The sequence below is a fragment of the Chenopodium album genome, chromosome 16 (assembly GCF_948465745.1).
Source record: "Chenopodium album chromosome 16, dcCheAlbu1.1, whole genome shotgun sequence".
In the NCBI taxonomy this organism is placed as follows: Eukaryota; Viridiplantae; Streptophyta; class Magnoliopsida; order Caryophyllales; family Amaranthaceae; genus Chenopodium; species Chenopodium album.
The window spans coordinates 29,287,720-29,307,582 of NC_137849.1; the positions used below are offsets into that span (position 1 = coordinate 29,287,720).

The following is a 19,863-nucleotide window of genomic DNA, read 5'->3' on the forward strand; positions in this document are numbered from 1 at the left end:
GGGCCTGTTCTCTCAGCTTATTTTCAGTTCAGTTCAATTCAGCTCCAATAAGTTCAGTTCAGTTCTTAATTTCCTTATTTTATAAAATATTCAGTTCATTTCAATTCAGCTCCAATAAATTCAATTCAATTCAGTTCAATTCATTTCAGCTCAGTCAAGTCAATCAGAACAGGCCCTTAGTATATAGTTATTGATTAGATGCAACCTTTGATAAAAAAAAAATGCCAATAAAATGATGTCAATGTATGTATAAAACGAAAAAAACCAATTTTGTACCTTTTTTGTAAACTACAAATTGATACATTTGCCAACCCAAGAGAAGCTTCAAAAATAACATATATTAAAAAAAAAAAAAAAACAAAAAAAACAAAAAAAAAAACAAAACAAAAAAAAAAAAAAAAAAAAAAACAAAAAAGCCTCAAAGAAATTGCATATGTATTAATACACTCAAGACTTCTCTTATTCTACCTTCATTTGCTGCACATATGTGGCCCTTGAACCTATCATTGGACTGGATGGCTTTTTAGGAGAAGCAGGCTCCAAATATAACGGCTTACCTACACCAATAAGAGACGTTTGCCTCCCACTTTCGGCCCCCAATAGTAAACGAAACGTCCACCCGAGAATCTTGGGTGAGAATGCCTTGTATAGAAGGAATGCATCATACCAACTCGGGTGCTTCACATAGGGATCTCCTCGGCATGCCCCTGCCACTATAAGCTTTGCAAATTCATCCACTGCTCCACCACTAGCTTGTACCTACAAACATGGAGAATTTAAAATGTGATGAATCAAACAAAAATTAATAGCAAAAGGCCTTATTGTCTTTTCATTAAGAAAAAAGGAGATGGAGAATTCAATAGTATATGATAGCTTTTTAATCACTAAAGCTCATTGAATTTATACCAATACAAGCATAAGGAAGTATGGAAAATGCAAAATGTTGGGGATATTGGATAAGGGAAATAGTAAGGAATGAAACTAAAATATTTCTTAATTTCTAAAATCAGACTAGACCGTATAAAATCAGACTAGACCATATTGGAATTTCGGATCAAACTAGAAAAATTCAAATTATATTGGACAATTCTATAAAAACGATGAGCCATACCATATAAAAACACCAAATAGACCACACTACCAATTTTTAATATGGAGAAATTCAGACCAAACCAGAGTACCTTAATTAAAGTGTAGAAAAACTATATCTCACTCACTTTTTGGTTAACGAAACTTTTTAGAAACAAAAAAAGTAGTGTTCTCGCTTAATGTTGAGTCCATGAGAAAACCCACATGTGAGTGGTGTGTTGTCCCACATTGGTTGAGTTTATAAGTGTAAGTTTGTATTGGGATATGTATCCCATATTGAAGAAATAACAAAATTGTATCAACTTTATAAGGCTAAGGGGCTGCTCCCCTTATTGGCATATGGTTTTGAGGTGGAACCTCATTTGTCAAATAAAGTGGACAGTTGTGACGGGTGTGGCCCAAGCTCCGTTTATCATGGTATCAGAGCCAGGTTAAGTTGTGTTGTGATTTGGGTCAATACTATGGAGAACTCACATCTGAGGGGGAGTGTTAAGCCCATGAGAAAACCCACATGTGAGTGGTGTGTTGTTCCACATTGGTTGAATTTATAAGTGAGAGTTTTTATTTGGATATGTATCCCACATTGAAGAAATAAGAAAGTTATGTCCACATTATAAAACTAAGAGGCTACTCCCCTTATTGGCATATGGTTTTGAAGTGGAACCTCCTTGATCGTATATAATGGACAGTTGTGACGGGTGTGGCCCAAATCCGTTTATTACTTAAGATTTTCTATTATACATTTTGGATAGAACATGTTACCATATGGTTGGTGTAATCATACAAAAAACGTGCAAGTGTAAGCAGTGAATGCATCATGATGAAAATGACCTTGAGATTAATTAGAAAGATCAAAACATTTTAGTAATTACCTCTCGCTCTTCTCTCCATTGCATCTCCGCGCCATTATCAACCATGTTCTTGCCTCTTGTAATATCCGTCCCAATCCATCCATGGGTTGCGATTGTTATTCCTACATCTTCTTTCACTTCAAGTCTCAATGTTTCATAAAAGTTCACCAATGCCGCCTTTGCTGCCTAGTTAATTGCCATAAAAAAAATGACGAAATTATTAAAACCATGGAAACAAAATTAGTACTTACTCCATATATTTCGAGGGAATGTGGCACTACTTACCGAATACAAGCTCATCCTTGGCAAAGGAAACCAATTCTCAACCGAAGCATTCACAATGATTCGACCTTTTGTTTGTCTTAAGTAAGGAAGGGCGACATAGGTTGGATAAACATTTCCCCAAAAGTTTATATCCTAATGATTAACCATACAAATATTAGTTATAAATAACATCGTCTATGTACAATCAAAGCTTTTAGGTCTTTTCTCCCATAATATGTACGGAACAATGGACAACAAGTCAACAATAGCTTTTAGGTCTTTTATCCTAATATGTACGAAACAACATTGATCAAGCACGCCAATAGATAATTCTCACCATCAAATGAGGAAATGTAGACGTGTCATTAACTTCCTCGAAGTAGAATGTATGACCCAAACTTGTAGCATTCACCAAATGGTCGACTATAAGAGAATAAATCAAGTTAGATTAGCATTTCTTCCAATTGTATTTATGAAAATTTGTTTGTATAAATGTCATGCTAAAACAACTAAACAAACATTGTCAACCAAAAATCCATAATGGTTGACACAAAAAAACAAAAGAGATAGAAAGAAAAACAAAGTTAAAAACTACGTTACTCCCCTGTTGTCAAAAAAAAAAAAAAAAGTTCTTCTCATTTTGACTAATGTTATCTTGCAAAACGATTTAAGTGAAAAGAACAATATAAAATGGAGGATAAATTGCTAGGTAAGGCATGTTCTGATTTACTGAACTAAAATGAACTGAATATTTTATGAGGGAAGGAAATTATGAACTGAACTGAAAATAAGCCGAAGAGAACAGACCCGTAAAATATATGTATATCAGTATATGAGTAGAGAATCAACGAAGGTGATGATAATAAAGAAAATTAATAATGAAATAACATGATCAATTAGTATTAGTGTAAACTAAGTAATCATTGCATAATTGTGTCATGGAGTTTACCGCGACCATAGAAACTCATTGTTTCAGTGATGAACCTTCGACATTCATCTTCTTTAACGACGTCGGCGGCGACGATCATGACATGCTTTGCACCAATCTGTCTTGCATTCTCACTTATCCCACGGAGCCTAGTGTCTCTTCGTGCAACAAGTACAAGGATTGCTCCTCTCTTTGCATATTCATAGGCAATTTGCTGAAACAGTGAAATTTAATTTTACTAACAAGTTACATGTACTTTTTTTTTTTTTGTTTGTGTAATTGATGATTGTAAAGCACAAATTGATATTTATATAGTAAATTAAACAGATTAAACTGTAGTTTTAAGCACTATATTTGAAAAATTAGAGAAGAAATAATAGAATGATTTGTATTGCTTTATTATTATTCATCAATAGGTTGAGTATTAATACAAAACTTACACTCATAAGATAGGAAACAATCTTCCTAAAAGATTTATCATATATCCTAATGATATATTCACTAAATATTATCTTAACATAATCAAATCTCAATATATTATTCTCATAATAACATACATACGGAAAATATATCACACATATATTATGTATTCACTAAATATTATCTTAACATAAACAAATCTAAATATATTATTCTCATAATAAGATACATATGGAAAATATATCACACATATATTTTTTAATATCTCATATCTATAACACCCTCCCGCAATTGTAACGGCAGTAACACGAACGTTGCGATTGGAAATTCTTCACTTTGTTGAAGTCAGATATATTTTCCGATATCCCATATCTCTAACAATATTTATTAGTAGTTTTCACTTTTAGGCTCCGTTCTCTTCATCTTATTTTTGCTGAAATGAAATTATTTTTACTGAAATAAAATTATATTTGCTGAACTTAAACTAATCTTACTGAACTGAAATTAGTTTTGCTGAACTGAAATTAATTTTGCTGATTTTCAATTATAATTCTTCTTTAAGAAAACTGAATTTTACTGAACTGAACTTATTTTTACTGAACCGAACTTATTTTTACTGAACCGAACTTATTTTTACTGAACCGAACTTATTTTTACTGAATATTATTTTTTTTAAGGTGAAGAGAACAGGACCTTAATCTAAAATTTTTTATTGTACCTTGGCTCTTCTTGTACCAAGATAACAACCTCGGACATCAAATTTATTGTTTATGTGCTAAATTAAAATTTTATACTTCGTATAATCTAAGTTAATTTTTTAAAATTTAGACAGTAGTCAAAATCTTTTGAGTCTCAGTTTAATGTGAATTTTTCAAAACTAGTAGTCATAATTTTTACTCTTATAAAATTTAACATATTAAAAGACCGGTGTGTACAAATACATATTTAGCTTCAAATTTTAATGGTCAAAGGTGTTCTGTTCATTATATTCCATGTACAAATTGATTAAATTTATTGTATTTTGAGATAATAAGTCTGTCGCGCAATACACTCGATTGTATACAAAACCTATACACTAGATTGTATACAAAACCTATTTTAACGAAATAATAGTACGCACAAAAACAAGAAATTGATGAAAAATTAGTAGTAATAGTTACCTCGCCAAGTCCAGAAGAAGCACCAGTAATGATAACAACTTTATTTTCCATACTTTCATAGTAAAACAAGCCATAAGCCCATTCACATGCATTAATAAAACTCAAAGTTGGCCATGCTAATGCCAACATTACCAAACTTGCCGGTGGTACCACAAAATTCATGAATGAATTTACAAAGTCCATTTTTATTACTAACTAATTATCTAATAATGTCTAATTTATTTTGAGAAAAAAGAAAGAAAGAAAGAAAGAAAATGAGAAAATTGAAGAAAGCTGATCAAATAAAATTGATAAGAAGTGAAGAAGATGAGAATGAGTTGTACGTGGTACATGAAGATGATGAACACTAAATTATCATGCAAAGGTGGTTTATGGCACGTGTCTTTTATCAAAGGTTTATTATGATGACTGATGGTCTTCCCTTTTTGGCGTTTCTTTGCCAACCTTTAAGGCATAGGCACAAGACACGGCCAAATACTCCCAAATAGTGGTTAACATTAGTAGGCTAACATTAATTTGTTTAGTGTTTGGGTTATTTTAGGTTAGATTATAATATAGAGGAGGAGTGGCAATATAAAGCCTTGATTACTCTAAATCTCTATTTTATTAATAGATATATGAAGTTAGGTTGAAACCCATCGAGGTCAAACCTCATTCTTTTTAAATTGTTAACGGGTTAAAGATTTTGAAAGTGGATAGCAGTAGGTGTATGTTGAGCGAGGGGTAAGAAGACCCCCTAACTCAAAGTGTGCCTGATAGGGTCGAAATCGAATCCCTCAACCTTTAGATCTAAAGGTGTTTTCCAGCCATTAGGCCAGGCTAATATATATGTGGGTCATCCTAGGCCATGCCTTTATGGTACCATGTGTGCTGGGCCTTGCTAAACTTAGTTTATTACTAAGCCAATTCAATACGTGTTGTGATGGGCCATCATGTAATGTCATATTATGTTTTCATGTCCAAGTCAAATTTGACTTGTTTTAAGCATGATTTTTTTTATTATGTTGTTATCCTTTAATTGTTCGGAGAGAAAGACGTTGTTTAGCAGGTTTAAGGTAGTTCAATACTCGATCGCTTCTTACCTTAGGGTTAAACCTTCTTATTTTCATTGAATCGGATAAAGGAGATCCTTGATCGATCCTAGCAAGCCCCAATTAACGATATGCTTGATTGGAGTAAGGGATCCCTTGAAAGGGGCACGTACGTGTTCAGTATAAAGAAAGTAAGGAACAACTATCTTCTTAGTGTAAGTTAGAGTCGTTAAATACAGATTTTATCAAACTAATGAAACAAAACCAGCTATCTCCTGTTGCTATTCCTAAATCTGAACGCGATCAAACTCCTATTACCGAAGCTAACGAGTGGAACGAGCATAAGGATAAGGTTTATCAGTATGGCAGAGTTTCGTAGCCAAGTTAAAGACGTGCCAACTTTTCAAACTCTTTCTCAAGCGCTGATTCTACTTTCACTATATGAGCAATATAAGAGCATATAAACGATAAGGCAAGATAGAAACAATAGCAACAGGAAGCTTTTAGCCGGTCTATCGAACGTCCCTTGTTATTAGGCTTTAGCAATAGGAAGAGGAGATGGTTCATTAATACTAGTTTAGTTAAATAACTATGTTGTTAGCTCCGGTCGAGCTCTTCCTCCAATAACAAAAGGAACAACTGGTTATGATATTCTTAAATTGGGGTATAAAGACCATAATTGGCGTAGATTAGTAATTAGAAACTAGATTCTCCTATATGCATCTTATTATTGGTATGATGTATTGGAATTAGCTAAAGGAGCTATAAGAGGAATGTAGCTACAGAGAAACATTAGCTACAGTAAGAATAGAGCTATAAAACAGTAATTAAAGCACCTATTAAGACATGAATAAGAAGTAGCGAAAATGAGTCTAGCACAAATAAGAAGATAAGAGCAACCGATCTTCTTTCTTTAGCAGGAACTCTATAGGGGATTTTATCAGCACTCTCAAGGGTCAGGGTTAGGGGTATGATAATCAGTAAGATAGGGAACAAGAAAACAAGAAAAGGTTTGGTTAACTAGTTTTCTCTTTAACTGCAGGAACTGCAATCAAGTATACTCTTTCAGTCGAAGTAGATCTTAATCGTCCAAGCTCTTTTATAGAGAGCTCTCACTCAAGTCAAGCAGATCCGGCAGGTAGAAACATGTCCATGGTATCGGAAGAGCTGCATTCATTAGTATGTTAGTTCATTACTTCCTTAGTCCTAATGAGTTCAGTTGCAGCATTACCCTGCTGGATGTCTGGCCTCTAGATAGGTCTGTAACCGTAGTTAGGAAGCCTTCTGTATGATTCCTTGAAGCATTTGATTCCATCAAATCAATTGATCCTATCAGTGCTACAAAGATTAGACACCGAAATAAAAAGTATCCAACCTATATCCCATCTGGGCAATCTAAAAGTCAAAATAGGAAACCCTTCCTGGTAGCTGATACGGAGACAATTTCATTAGATAAAGAGAAAGGTGCAAGAGTCCACAGTACCTTAAGGATCCTATAAGAAGGTAAAATCCGATTTTCATTTAGCTTCCATTTCGTGAGTCTCACAAAAGGGTCCACATGCCAAAAAAGACATAGTGCCTACTACGCCCCTAAATAAAGGATAAGGAAATTGGACACAAGCGAGAGCTAGACTGACTCTTATCCCAATGCTCGTGGGTGATGAAGACTGACGACCCCTTTTGCCTAACTTTCTCTTTGCAAGAATTAGCTCTTTGAGAATGCATTCCAAGCCTAGGATTCGTATCATCTAGCGTGTAATCCCAATTGGCTCTAGGTTCTCTTAGGTTAGAAAAAGAATTCCCATTCCTGGTCCAATCAAAGTACTACTGACTTTTCAGCAGATTCAATAGCTGCGGTTTTATGAAATGAAAAGAGACCCTTTAAGGAAGGGAAGGAAGAACGACATGCATCTATGGTAAAATATATATATAAGTAGGATCAAACCCCCTCTTAAGGTTAGACTTTGTTCGCTTAGCCTCATCATCGTTTGGAAGGGAAGTAGACAAACTAAACTAGAAACCACAGGGAGGGCTGCAAAGCTTTACGTGTATCAACGAAGTGATTAACTTGCTAGAAGTACAACCGAACCCGCAAGCACGATGGAACACCGGCAATCATATAATATATGATTTCAATCTTTTTATTTCATTTGTTGCGAGCTTTGCTGAGCATGGTGTAGGAGTTTATTGGTACTATTAAGCAGAAAATCATGAATCATATTCAATCAAGCACCTAATCCCAAGATCGCATGCATAACACACAAGACACATAAATATACCTTTGAAGCGTGAATTCCACGTAGCAATTTGATAGGCAAATGAAGGAGAGAATAGAGCCCCAAGCGTTGCTCCTCTATTTAGTCCACGAGCTTTGAACGAGCCGTCCACCAATACTAGATTGGTCAAGTGATTGAGGAAAACCACAATCACCACCTTTAATAGACTAACCGACCACCACGAACCACCACACTAGCGCCGAGGGAGGAGAGAGAACCGTGAGATAGAGAGAGATCTTAAGGGGCTTGGTCTCGTGCTTGCTAACTCAGGTTTTGATCTTACTGATCAATTGAATTCTTGTGTCATGCAAACCCTAGGCACCTAGTCTATTTATAATCATATTATAACTAGACTAGGTTTAGGAAGCCCAAAACCCTCCAACCTTACTCCATATGGCCGGCCACTATAGGGGATGAGGCCCATCATGGGCCTCGTCCTCTCGTACTCAATCTAGGCCCTTTGTGTGACCTTATAGGATCCGTCTAAGTGGGCTTTGGCCTATTTTACTAGTCCAAAGATCGTTAGTACCTCTAGCTATGATAAAACGATGACCCAAATGTACGAACTTAATTATCTCTTTAATTTGATCCATTTATATATCTAGTAATTGCACACGACGAAGACATAAATCCTTCAATCTCCCACTTGTCTGAGACAAGTGTGCAATATTCAAATTCCTTAAGTCAATATGTGTCGATTTCATAATATGATTGCATCAAATGTCGAGATCATATTAATCTACAAATCGTTTCTTGAAATCTGAGTTAGAATTACAAAACCAAATGATTATTGAGTAATACATTTGAACGCGGCCACGTATTTTCTGAATTCTCCCTCTTCAAGAGGCCATGACACATTCCCTAATTTAATAGGTAGACTCAATCCAATCTTGTGGCAACAAGGCTCCCACTTAACTTTTGAAATAACCAGGAAACACCCTTTATAATCTCCAGTTACAGGTAGACGTTTGAGTGCACCACAGTCACAACATCCATTGAAAGAAATCAATGTTCCGCTCATGTCAAAGAAATCCACTAATATATCCGGAAGCTCTATACTTGAACTTCAAAGTAGGTCAATAGTTCGATCATGCATCATTCATGCATAACCAAGTGATTGACCGAGCATCACTATGCCCCAATAGCCCATGAAACTGCGCTATCCAATCAAGCTTACATGCTAGTCCATTTATTGAAATCATTTATTTCCACTTTAATGATTTCGATCTAGGAACTTAAATAATATATGAATTTTATTCACATGTGGGGTTTCATTCACCAAGTCATCAACCTGATGAGCCCATCAATTCATAATTATTTTGGACATTTTATTTAATTTCCAAAACCATAATTAAATAAGAGAAATGAAATTTCTATTTTAAACATAATTCTGCAAATATATGCATTCCTTATGTAATGTGCTTTCTCAAAACATACACAACTTAAATAAATATAATTTTCTACAATCCAAGTCTTTAATATGACTCTCATATCTTAGTATAATAAAGCTTTGCAGATCACGACGTCCCGCTTGTCATTGATCTCATAAATGAGGTGATATCTCATATCTATTTGTTTGGATTTGTGATGTGAGCCTGACTCCTTTGTTTTGGCAAAGGTATCCTCTTAGTAACATGACAATTTGATCCAAACTTCCTCCTTAACTACTTTTACTGTAGCTAAAACACATATTTTGACATTGAGTATGCGACAGCATTCTGCTTTGTACTATTCAAGCTCATTGTACTTCTCCATTCAGACACAAAATGTATCTAGATCAACATGTAAAGTCATCTTACCTGTTTGGAAAATTGCATCCGTATAACCTTTAGACAATTTGTTCACTCTTAACACCATAAACTAGAAACATTCCTTTAGTCCTTCTCAAGTACTCAAGGATTTGCTCTTGGCAACTTTCAATATGCTTATTCTGAATTTACTTGAAACTTGCTACATATGCACAAGTCATATGTAACATCTTACTATGTACATATCATGGCACATATAATGAACCCTTTTGCAAAAGCATGAGTCACACTACACATACAACTCAACTCTATTAGCTTTTGAAGGCACTGAGTTTTACTGAGCGTAATACCATGAAACATGGGAAGATATCCTCTCTTAGAGTCTTGCTTCATTAACTTGTCAAGGTCCTCATCAACATAAGTCTCTTGATGTTGTCTGATCATTCTTCAAGATTCACTCCGTGGATCTTGATTCCCAATATGAACTCAACATCTCCTAAGTCTCTAATATGGAAATAACTCTTTAACCATTGCTTGACTTATTCAAGCATTGATATGTCATTTCATACGAACTGTATGTCATCTACATACAAGACTAAGAAGACCAATTGCTCCAACTAAACTTCTTGTCTCTACAAGATTCCTTATCGTTCTTTGAGGAAATCAAACTGTTTGATTGCCTAGTCGAAATGAATGTTCCAACTCCCTGATGCTTACTTCAATCTATAAATGAATTTCTGAAGTTCGTAAAACTTTCTATGATTTCTGGATTTTAAAATTCTTAGGTTGTATCATATACATATCCTCCATCAAGAACATTTCATGAAGGTGATTTTGATCTTCATAACTAGAATAATCTGAATAGGCTTGCGCAACTAATAGGTTTAACCCTATTTGTAAGACTATCATGGACTAGCACATCTTTACAGACATGGAGTACATACTAGATTTCTTGGCTTTAAGCCATTTCTTGAGTTGGCACTTACCCAAAGCTTGCTTGTAGGGCATGGGTTCTAATCATTTCAATAGGAAAATTTTAGAATCCATCTTTTCTCATAATTTCAACAAACTGTTTGTTTTTATACTAAGAGACCTACAATAGGTATGAGCAACAATAGAATTATTCTCTTCAACTCTTGAAGCCTTTCATTCAAGTGGGACGATAGAAGCCTTGCTAGTGGAATTAGCTTGCTTCGACACATGATTTATCAAATTAGCTGATTTCATATGCCTTCGTCTCTGATGTAGTGTTATCAACATCCCTTTGTTGCTCGTCTCGAATCTCATCGAGATCTAACTTTACTCCCACTTGGCTTTGTAGGAAGAGATTTCTTTCTATAAAGACATTATCGCGAGCAACAAACAATTTGTTTTCTACGCGATTGTAGGAATAATACCTCTTAGTTTCCATGGAAAAACCCACGAAGAACTATTTACTTGATTTAGAGTTTATTATGTCATCTTTATAAACATTTTACATTGATTTCATAACCCTTAATCTTGTTTTTGAAAAGACAACTTTTTGGAACATTTCCAAATCATAACTTTTATGACGTCTCTTCAATTGCTTTGGTTGAGTTTCAGTTTAGTATAGTTGCAATTGTTGTTCTAATATGTATCCTTAAAATGATATTTGTAAATCATTAAAGCTATTCTAGGACCAAACCATGGCAAGCAAAGTTTGATTTCTTCTTTTTAACACACATTTTAATTGTACAGTTTCTGAATTGTGAATTAATTCAACAATTCTTTTTAGATGGTCATTGATTTTTGAGTTAAATATTTATCACAACAATCATATTGTGGTGTGAAATTGTTTATCTCAAACTGATTTTACATTTCACTTTGGAATTTTGAACGTTTCAATGATTCCAAGCTTAACTTCATTAAGAAATTATCAATATAGTTACTTAAACCGTTAGTAAAAGCAATGAAATAGTTAAATATCTTTGCTAATTCTTAAACTTATGGTCCACACACATCATATGTATGAGTTCCAAAAGGTCATTAGCTCTTTCATCCTTTAAACTAAAAGGCGACTTGGTCGTTTCACCTAATCAAGCATGACTTTTAATTCTCAAGTGATTCATAATCAAATAAGAATTAGAGTCCATCCAATTGTTACTTTGGATATGCAAATTGGTTATGTGACCTAATCTTACTTTGTTGTAAGTAAGTTTATTTTGAATCATCTAATATTACTTTTGTGATCTACTTATATCAATGTCATAAACAAAATAACTCATATCTAGCAAAATGAAAACAATTTATTACCTTGGTCATGGATCAACACTTGTCCAAGCCAAGTAAACCAAATCAGTATTCAACAAGAAAACCGAAATATTGTCTCATCAAAACTGGAAATTGTTCTAAATCATGATAAAAATTCAGAAATTAAAACTATGAAGCTTTCTTGGTCACTCGAACATTTCTAGTGCACCTTTAAGCTCCATTTCCCATACTAGCTTCACTTGTTTGCAGTTCCTGTCCAACATTAATAATGTTAAACACTGCAACTTGGTATCACATACCTAAGTGAAAGTTAAAATATTCATAACAAGATACCTGAGGTTGATGCTCCATTCTTCTTGAGGAAGTCAAGGTATTTCTGGCAGTTGCGCTCCCAATGCCCTTTCTTCTTACAGTAAAAGCATTCACTTTCACTTGCAGCCTTAGGTTTTGGAGTCGCTTTAGGCTTTTTCAAGAGCTTTAGCAACTGATTTTCCCTTGTCCTTAGCCTTTTGCCCCTTCTTCTTGAACCTCTTTCCCTTCTGAACCATAAGAACCTCTTTCTTAGGTTCCTTAGGGATTTTCTTCTCAGCACTAACCAACATAGCATGCAACTCATTCATGGTCTTTGTAGCATCAGACATGTTAAAGTTCATGATAAATTGGTTGAAAATTTCTGGAAGTGAATGGAGAATGATGTCTGTTGCCATCTCATCACTGTATGGGTGCCCTAGTTTCTCCATATTTTGAATAAGGCCGATCATTCTGAAAACATGATCATGAACTGTGGTACCCTTCTCCATCTTACAGTCCAGAATTTCATGATGAAGCTCGTACCTTTCAACTCTTGCTTGTTTCTTAAACAAGGCTTTGAGTTCTTGCATGATTGTATATGCATCTTGGTCCTCAAAACGCTTTTGAAGACTAGGCTCCATAGTAGCAATCATTGATCAAGTGATAGGCATAGCTCTCTCATGAGTTTCCTTGTGCTTCCTGATCTCTGCCGAAGTTGCATTTTCTGGCAAAGGTCATGGAAATGGGGTGTCAATGACATCCTCTCTACCCTCAGATTTCAGAACAAGTCTCAACATTCTTTCCCAAGTGGAAAAGGTTTCTCTTGTCAACCTATCCTTCTCAAGGAACGGTCGAAGATTGTAAATGTTGTAGTCATTGTTACGGCTACCCATCTATGTCAAAATAAGGCAAAGTTTAATAATTATGTTTAATTTAACAATTAAAGTACCATAAACGAATCAAATAGGTAACTTTAAAAGCACTTTATTCAATATTAATTGATCCCAATTGAATTTTAAGTGATTCCAAGATCCTTTATTTGTGTAATAGTTGACCGGACTGAGGCCCTACCATCAAGCATTACATTTTCAAGGTGAGTAAACTTTTACTGATTACAACTCTTGTAACTCTTGGTTGAATAATTAACCATCACATGTTTAATTATTAACCTTTGCTTCAAGGTTCTAAACGCTTTAGGTAACTGTAGACACCCAAATGTGTCTCCCCAAAACCAAACCCAGTGATGAATACCTTTTGCGTCGAATGATAATCGAATGAGGTGAAAGTGTGAAAGGTCAAGTGTTGCGGTTAGTTTTTATTCTTTCTTTCTGTTTTTGAAAAACAACTCTATTTTATGAAAACAGCCAATCCAGTTTAGTTTGGTCCTCGACAAGGGTCCAATAATAGTGTAGTTGGATGGGGCTTGCAAAGAGCTTTCCAACGATATATTATAAGCCCAATTCCGATGAGTAATGAGGAAGTTATGGCCAAAATACTAAACTAGGCCCGGTTTGATCTTTACATGCGGCCCAATGATCTAGGGGAGGGCACAATGATAATTATTATTCCTAAAGTTATTAGAATTGATTATGGTCTTCTAGAATTCTCTAGAAGGTTCTCTTTAATCCTAATAGAATTAGAATTAATAATTTGATATTTTGATAAGTTTTATTTGGAATAAAATATTATTTTATGAAAAATACGATTTCGGTTTTCATACGGACTTTACAAATCGATTTTGATTGATAAGTGGACTCCGTGTTTGAAAGAGCGTAGGAATTCAGGCTGTCGCCCAACGACAGGCCTGTCGCCTGGCGACAAAGTCGGTTTTGCGGCAACAGAGTGGAGTTTTGTTCCTTATCAAATTCTACCTATTTCCGGACTGTTTTCTTATAATAGGGTCCTAAAACTCCGTTTTTTTTCATCAATCATCAACAATCTACAATTCATCAATCATCATCTACAACCATCTCTTCTCTCTCTAAGATCTCTCTAGCTTTTCGTAAACAAAATTCCACATTCACGAGTTCTAGACACACATAGCCAAGGTCGAAGTTGCCTTCGCCCTAGACATGAAAGGTTATAATTTCTGAGGGTTTGGTCCCAAATCTTTCTTTCAATTATTTAATTTAATTGTTTGATTTTATATTTTCCTTGAAGTTACTAACGCGTGTATTTTGTTATTAGAAATAGGCACGAGGCATTAAAGTATGTAATCTTATTGCTCTATTCTTGTAGAAAGCATGTTTGTTATATTAATTCCTAGCATCATGCTTAGGATGTTATTATTGCTTTCTAGTATCATGTTTAGGGTGCCTTTTACTCTTTTCTAATAGCATGTTAGTATCATGTTAGGGCTAAAGCTTTGATCTTTATCGCTTAGTGACATGCTAGGGTTTGTTATTAATCTTGTTAGTATCATGCCTAGGATCTTACTATTAATATTATGCTTTAACATGATTATTTTTATAATTATTATGATTGTTATAATGATTATTATGATGATTATTATTTTTATTATTATTATTATTATTATTATTATTATTATTATTATTATTATTATTATTATTATTATTATTATGTTGCTTGATAATTATTATTTGTTATTGCTTGATCACACCTTTTATGCATGTTTAAAGGGAATTTGTACTTGTAATCACGCTTAATAAGATAATTAATAATCTTGTTTAGGGCTAATATGATTATAATTCAAGTGATCGCCAATAATAGTTTTCTTGTGCATTAAATTCAACCAACATAGATAAACAGGTTTAGGGTTAATCTGTTGTTTGCATGTTAGTCAGAAAGCGCACATGAATAAGAGAAGAATGAAGTAGAGGCCTATTTAGGGCAGGTTCAATCTCTTTTAGGTTGGATTTGTACCTTTATCCCCGAACCCTATTTGGTTAAAGACATTTTGGAGTTGACGATCTCATGGATCGTTAAGGGGTGTAATCTTCACCTTGTGAACGGTTTACAAGTTTCTAAAACCTGTTGGCGACTCTTTTGCTCTCTTTTCTTTCCCTTTGGATGTCACCATGCTTAAGTGTATGATCACAGTGGGGCTCAAGTTTGGGGTAATGGCTTGAAATATTCCCTACAGTAACCTTGTTGAGCATAACCAATTGAATATGTAGAACGTGATCTACCCCAAATTATCCAAGACAACAAGTGACACTCTGCGAAGGCCGACCCATCACTCACGATCGAAGGATTATTGGGTATCTAATTGGAAAAGCATTCTCAATATTACTGGGACCTAGATTTATTATGTTGGGATTATTTAGTGAACTCTAGCGCATCATCAATCAACATAAATAAAATCTAACATGCATAATCTACTAATGCAATGAGACATGACATTATGTGGCCCTTTAGTCCTAAGAAAACTAGAAATGAAAAGCTTCCACTTGAATCATCACGGATCTCCATCCACCTTGCTCCATTGGGCCTTCACTTCATGGGCTTCTTTGGACTAACACTATTTAAATAATTAATCTATTTACTTTAAATAAAAGTTACAAAAATACTCAATAGTTCGCAGACCGTATTTAGATTACAAAAATACATCACGATGCGCAGATCATATTTTAGAATCTATGGGTCATACTAGTCTATATATAGCAACATAATATCATATATTATAAAAGTGCCATATAATAAATAACTTAACATGTTTGTCTAAACTACAACATCGAATTTTCATAATTAAGGCAACGCATTTCCTAAAATATCTCATTTTTTAAATCATAATTAGATAATATCATATATTATTCATGACTAATTATAAAATATCATATATTTTAATTTAGGCATGAGATAGAATCAAATCTTATTTTAATCTAGAAAGATAAATCATATTTAATCTTTCATGATTATTCTAACAAATTTAGGAGATTCTATCCTAATTACTAGCCAATCAAATAATTTTAAAATCAATTATATCCTAATCTAATTATGGGATAATCACATTATTTAAATCAATTATTATCCTTTTGGAATATGCTCAGAATATCCTAATCAATCTTTTCCAAAATTAACCAATTTAATTATGGATAATTACCAATTTAACAACTTTAAATATGGATAATATTAAATTTAACAACTTTTGAAAGATTTGATTTTATCCTAAACAAATGATTTTTATCCAAAATAAAAGATCGCATTTTCAAAATATTTTATTTTATCCCAAAATAATCATATTTATCTTGAAATATTTTTAAAATAAAATAATTAAATAATTTTTTTTTTAAAATCGAGCCACCACCGCCGACCATTGTGGTTGGCTAGCCACGGTGGCTGGCTGCGGTGTAGCAGCCACTGCCGCGCAAAGGCAGCAGCAGCAGCCCTTGCATGGCTGCGGTAGCGGCTTTGCAACTCTTACATGCTGCTGTCCAGCCACCTGCCGGACCTCCTGCCCTCCCTCCCTGGACTGACCCCAGGTCGGCAGCCGCCGTGGCTGCGCCACCCAGCCACGGCTGCCGGCCTTAAAACAATTTTTTTTATTTAATCAAAATAACATTTATCAAAATTAAATTAAATCAGTCCACAAAATTAAAATTAAATCCCATTCAACTTTAAAATTAGGGTTTATCATAAAATTATTCCCAACTTAATTTTAACTCTTAAAATTAAATCGTTGATCATACACAAAATATTTTTATGTAAAATCAATCCGAAAATTATGAAACATAAAACAATTCGAATTAAAACAAAATTAAGCACAAAAATCATATTTTAGGGCTATGAATTTTCGAAAAAATTCGAAATTAGGGTTAGGGGGTTCGAAAATTTCGAACATTTTTGGGCTAAATTTCGGTCCTCTTCATGGCTATTTGAGCATAATTAAATCGCATTTAATTAATTCCAAAAGTTTAATCACATTAAATATAACAATTGAACCATAATTAAATTAATTTCTCCCTCTTAATTGATTATAAAATTAACATGGACTTCAAATTAATGTATTATTTTAATCAAGCGCGTTCATGCAAAAGGCTAACTGATACCACTGTAGGAGTTTATAGGTACTATTAAGCGGAAAATCATGAATCATATTCAATCAAGCACCTAATCCCAAGATCGCATGTATAAAACACAAGACACATAAATATACCTTTGAAGCGTGAATTCCACGTAGCAATTTGATAGGCAAATCAAGGAGAGAATAGAGCCCCAAGCGTTGCTTCTTTACTTAGTCCACGAGCTTTGAACGAGCCGTCCACCAATACTAGATTGGTCGAGTGATTGAGGAAAACCGTGATCACCACCTTTAATGGACTAACCGACCACCACGAACCACCACACTGGCGCCGAGGGAGGAGAGAGAACCGTGAGATAGAGAGAGATCTTGAGGGGCTTGGTCTCGTGTTTGCTAACTCAGGTTTTGATCTTACTGATCAATTGAATTCTTGTGTCATGCAAACCCTAGGCACCTAGTCTATTTATAATCATATTATAATTAGACTAGGGTTAGGAAGCCCGAAACCCTCCAACCTTACTCCATATGGCCGACCACTATAGGGGATGAGGCCCATCATGGGCCTCGTCCTCTCGTGCTCGATCTAGGCCCTTTGTGTGACCTTATAGGATCCGTCCAAGTGGGCTTTGGCCTATTTTACTAGTCCAAAGATCGTTAGTACCTCTAGCTATGATAAAACGACGACCTAAATGTACGAACTTAATTAACTCCATAATTTGATCCATTTATATATCTAGTAATTGCACAAGACGAAGACATAAATCCTTCACATGGAGCTAGTCTGTAGGAGGGTAAGATTCTCTCTCCTTATTTCTTTTGAACTTTGCTCTTAAGTCTTTTTTTGAACCGAAATTTTGAACGAAGGGAATAAAGACGAGTTCCAAGAGTCGTCTAACCACGTCCATTCTCTTAAGTCTTAGGGGATGCCAAAAGCTAGCCTCACTCTCATATCTCTTTACCTTTCTACCACAGTCGAAAGAATGTGTCGCAGGGCAACATAATGAAAGAGGAAGGAAGATTCTCTCGGTGGTGCTTACTCTCAGTCTCAAGGAAAAGCTTTTATGAACGGGCGGACATACCGAATAGTCGGAGAGAAGGAATAGACCTAGGAAGGAAAGAAAGCCCCTCGATACAAAGGAATTGTCCCCGGGCAGCATGTAAGGTAATCGGAAAATTTATCAAGGGCTTCTCCTACAAAGACGATTGCGAATGGGGCTCCCCTGCAACCTAATTCCTTCCCTCTCACCCGATTCTTATTCTCAAAGAAAGGGAATTGGCCCTGATACGGCTTTCAATACTGTTAGACATGGACTGCTAGCGAAGTGGAAAGGACTTGTTACATCCTCAAAAGAGTGAAAAGTACGTACCTCAACGAATAGAAAAAAAAAAGTAAAAACAAGAAGAAATCCAGTCTAGCCGCAATAAACTACATGAAAGCAAGTAGAGGAAGTGGGGAAGTACTTGAGAGAATGGAGGGCAGGGACCCCTAATCGAAAGCAAGGTGCGTAGCGGGAATCGGGATATACCGATTAACTTACCTTTGGAGAGCTGCGAATCCTTAAATTGCTACCAACTAGACTAAAAGATAGAATGAAGATAGTTCTTGACTTACATACATTATTTCCTACAAGACGGACTAGAGGATAGTACCTTGGGCTGAGAGAGACTTTTTAGGCCATAAGTGATAGGGTCGTGCTAGAAATATAAGAAGAGCTCAAAGAAGAGAGAAAACCAAAAAAGGGAATTTAACCCTTATCTCACTAGAGGAGTGAAATAGTCTCAAGACAAAAGAAATAGACACTCATCCGAATAATAAAGCCACTCGAGAATGGGTTAACTAAGAATGCGGGATGGACGACTTTCGGACATAGGCATTGTTCCCTCTTGGGGCTATTAGATTACACCAACTTCATCCGAGGAAGGAATGAAAAACTCACAGAAAGCAAGACATCTAAGACTGAGAAAGAAATGAAAATCAATACATTACTCGTTTAAGGGGAGAAGAATTAGGCTGTTGTAAAGGATGATGCGATTAGAAGGCTAGCAAAGAGCAAAGAGACTGGAAAGCCGGGAAAGCATGAACTACATCCGATGCCTTTACTACGAATACAAAAGACGAAGAAGGAGATCCATACAGGAATGAAGAGGATTTGCTCTTCCCAATCCTGGTTATTTTCTGTTATTTATGTTAACATTAGACCCGACGCGAGGCTAGATGTAATTGAGCTCTAAATAGAAAGTATGAAAGAAAAAAGCGAATCATGAAGTTTGGTTCACAGTTGTGCTTGAAGTTTGGTTCACAGTTGTGACTATAAGGAATAAGACTCATAAAGGAATTGGCTTAAACCTCAATCTTTACTTTCACAAAACGCCCCAAGTAACCATGAATTGGGAATCCTTTCTAAATTCAAGTGTAGGCGTCGGCGATTAATCTATTTTTTGACTTTTTACAAGCAAGGAAAAGAGAGAAACTAGTTCAGTTTGAGTATTTATCAGGAGTAGTTGCATTGCTAGTAGGCAGAAAATTAGTAGTGCGTTAGCTTATCTGTTCATTTTTTTAAAAAAAAATAAACCCTGTTTGTGCTCCTTTAT

General features: G+C 35.0%; 1 protein-coding gene across 1 annotated transcript; it reads right to left on the minus strand.

The window, feature by feature from the left end:
- Window positions 1–351: 351 nt before the first annotated feature.
- Window positions 352–2,612, minus strand: LOC145584045 (11-beta-hydroxysteroid dehydrogenase B-like). Its single transcript, XM_081640984.1, has 4 exons — window positions 2,604–2,612; window positions 2,226–2,357; window positions 1,962–2,126; window positions 352–759 (listed from the first exon to the last, which is right to left on the minus strand). The coding sequence occupies exons 1-4, from the start codon at window positions 2,610–2,612 to the stop codon at window positions 460–462; spliced, it is 606 nt and encodes a 201-aa protein (XP_081497110.1). The 3' UTR covers window positions 352–459.
- Window positions 2,613–19,863: the final 17,251 nt, after the last annotated feature.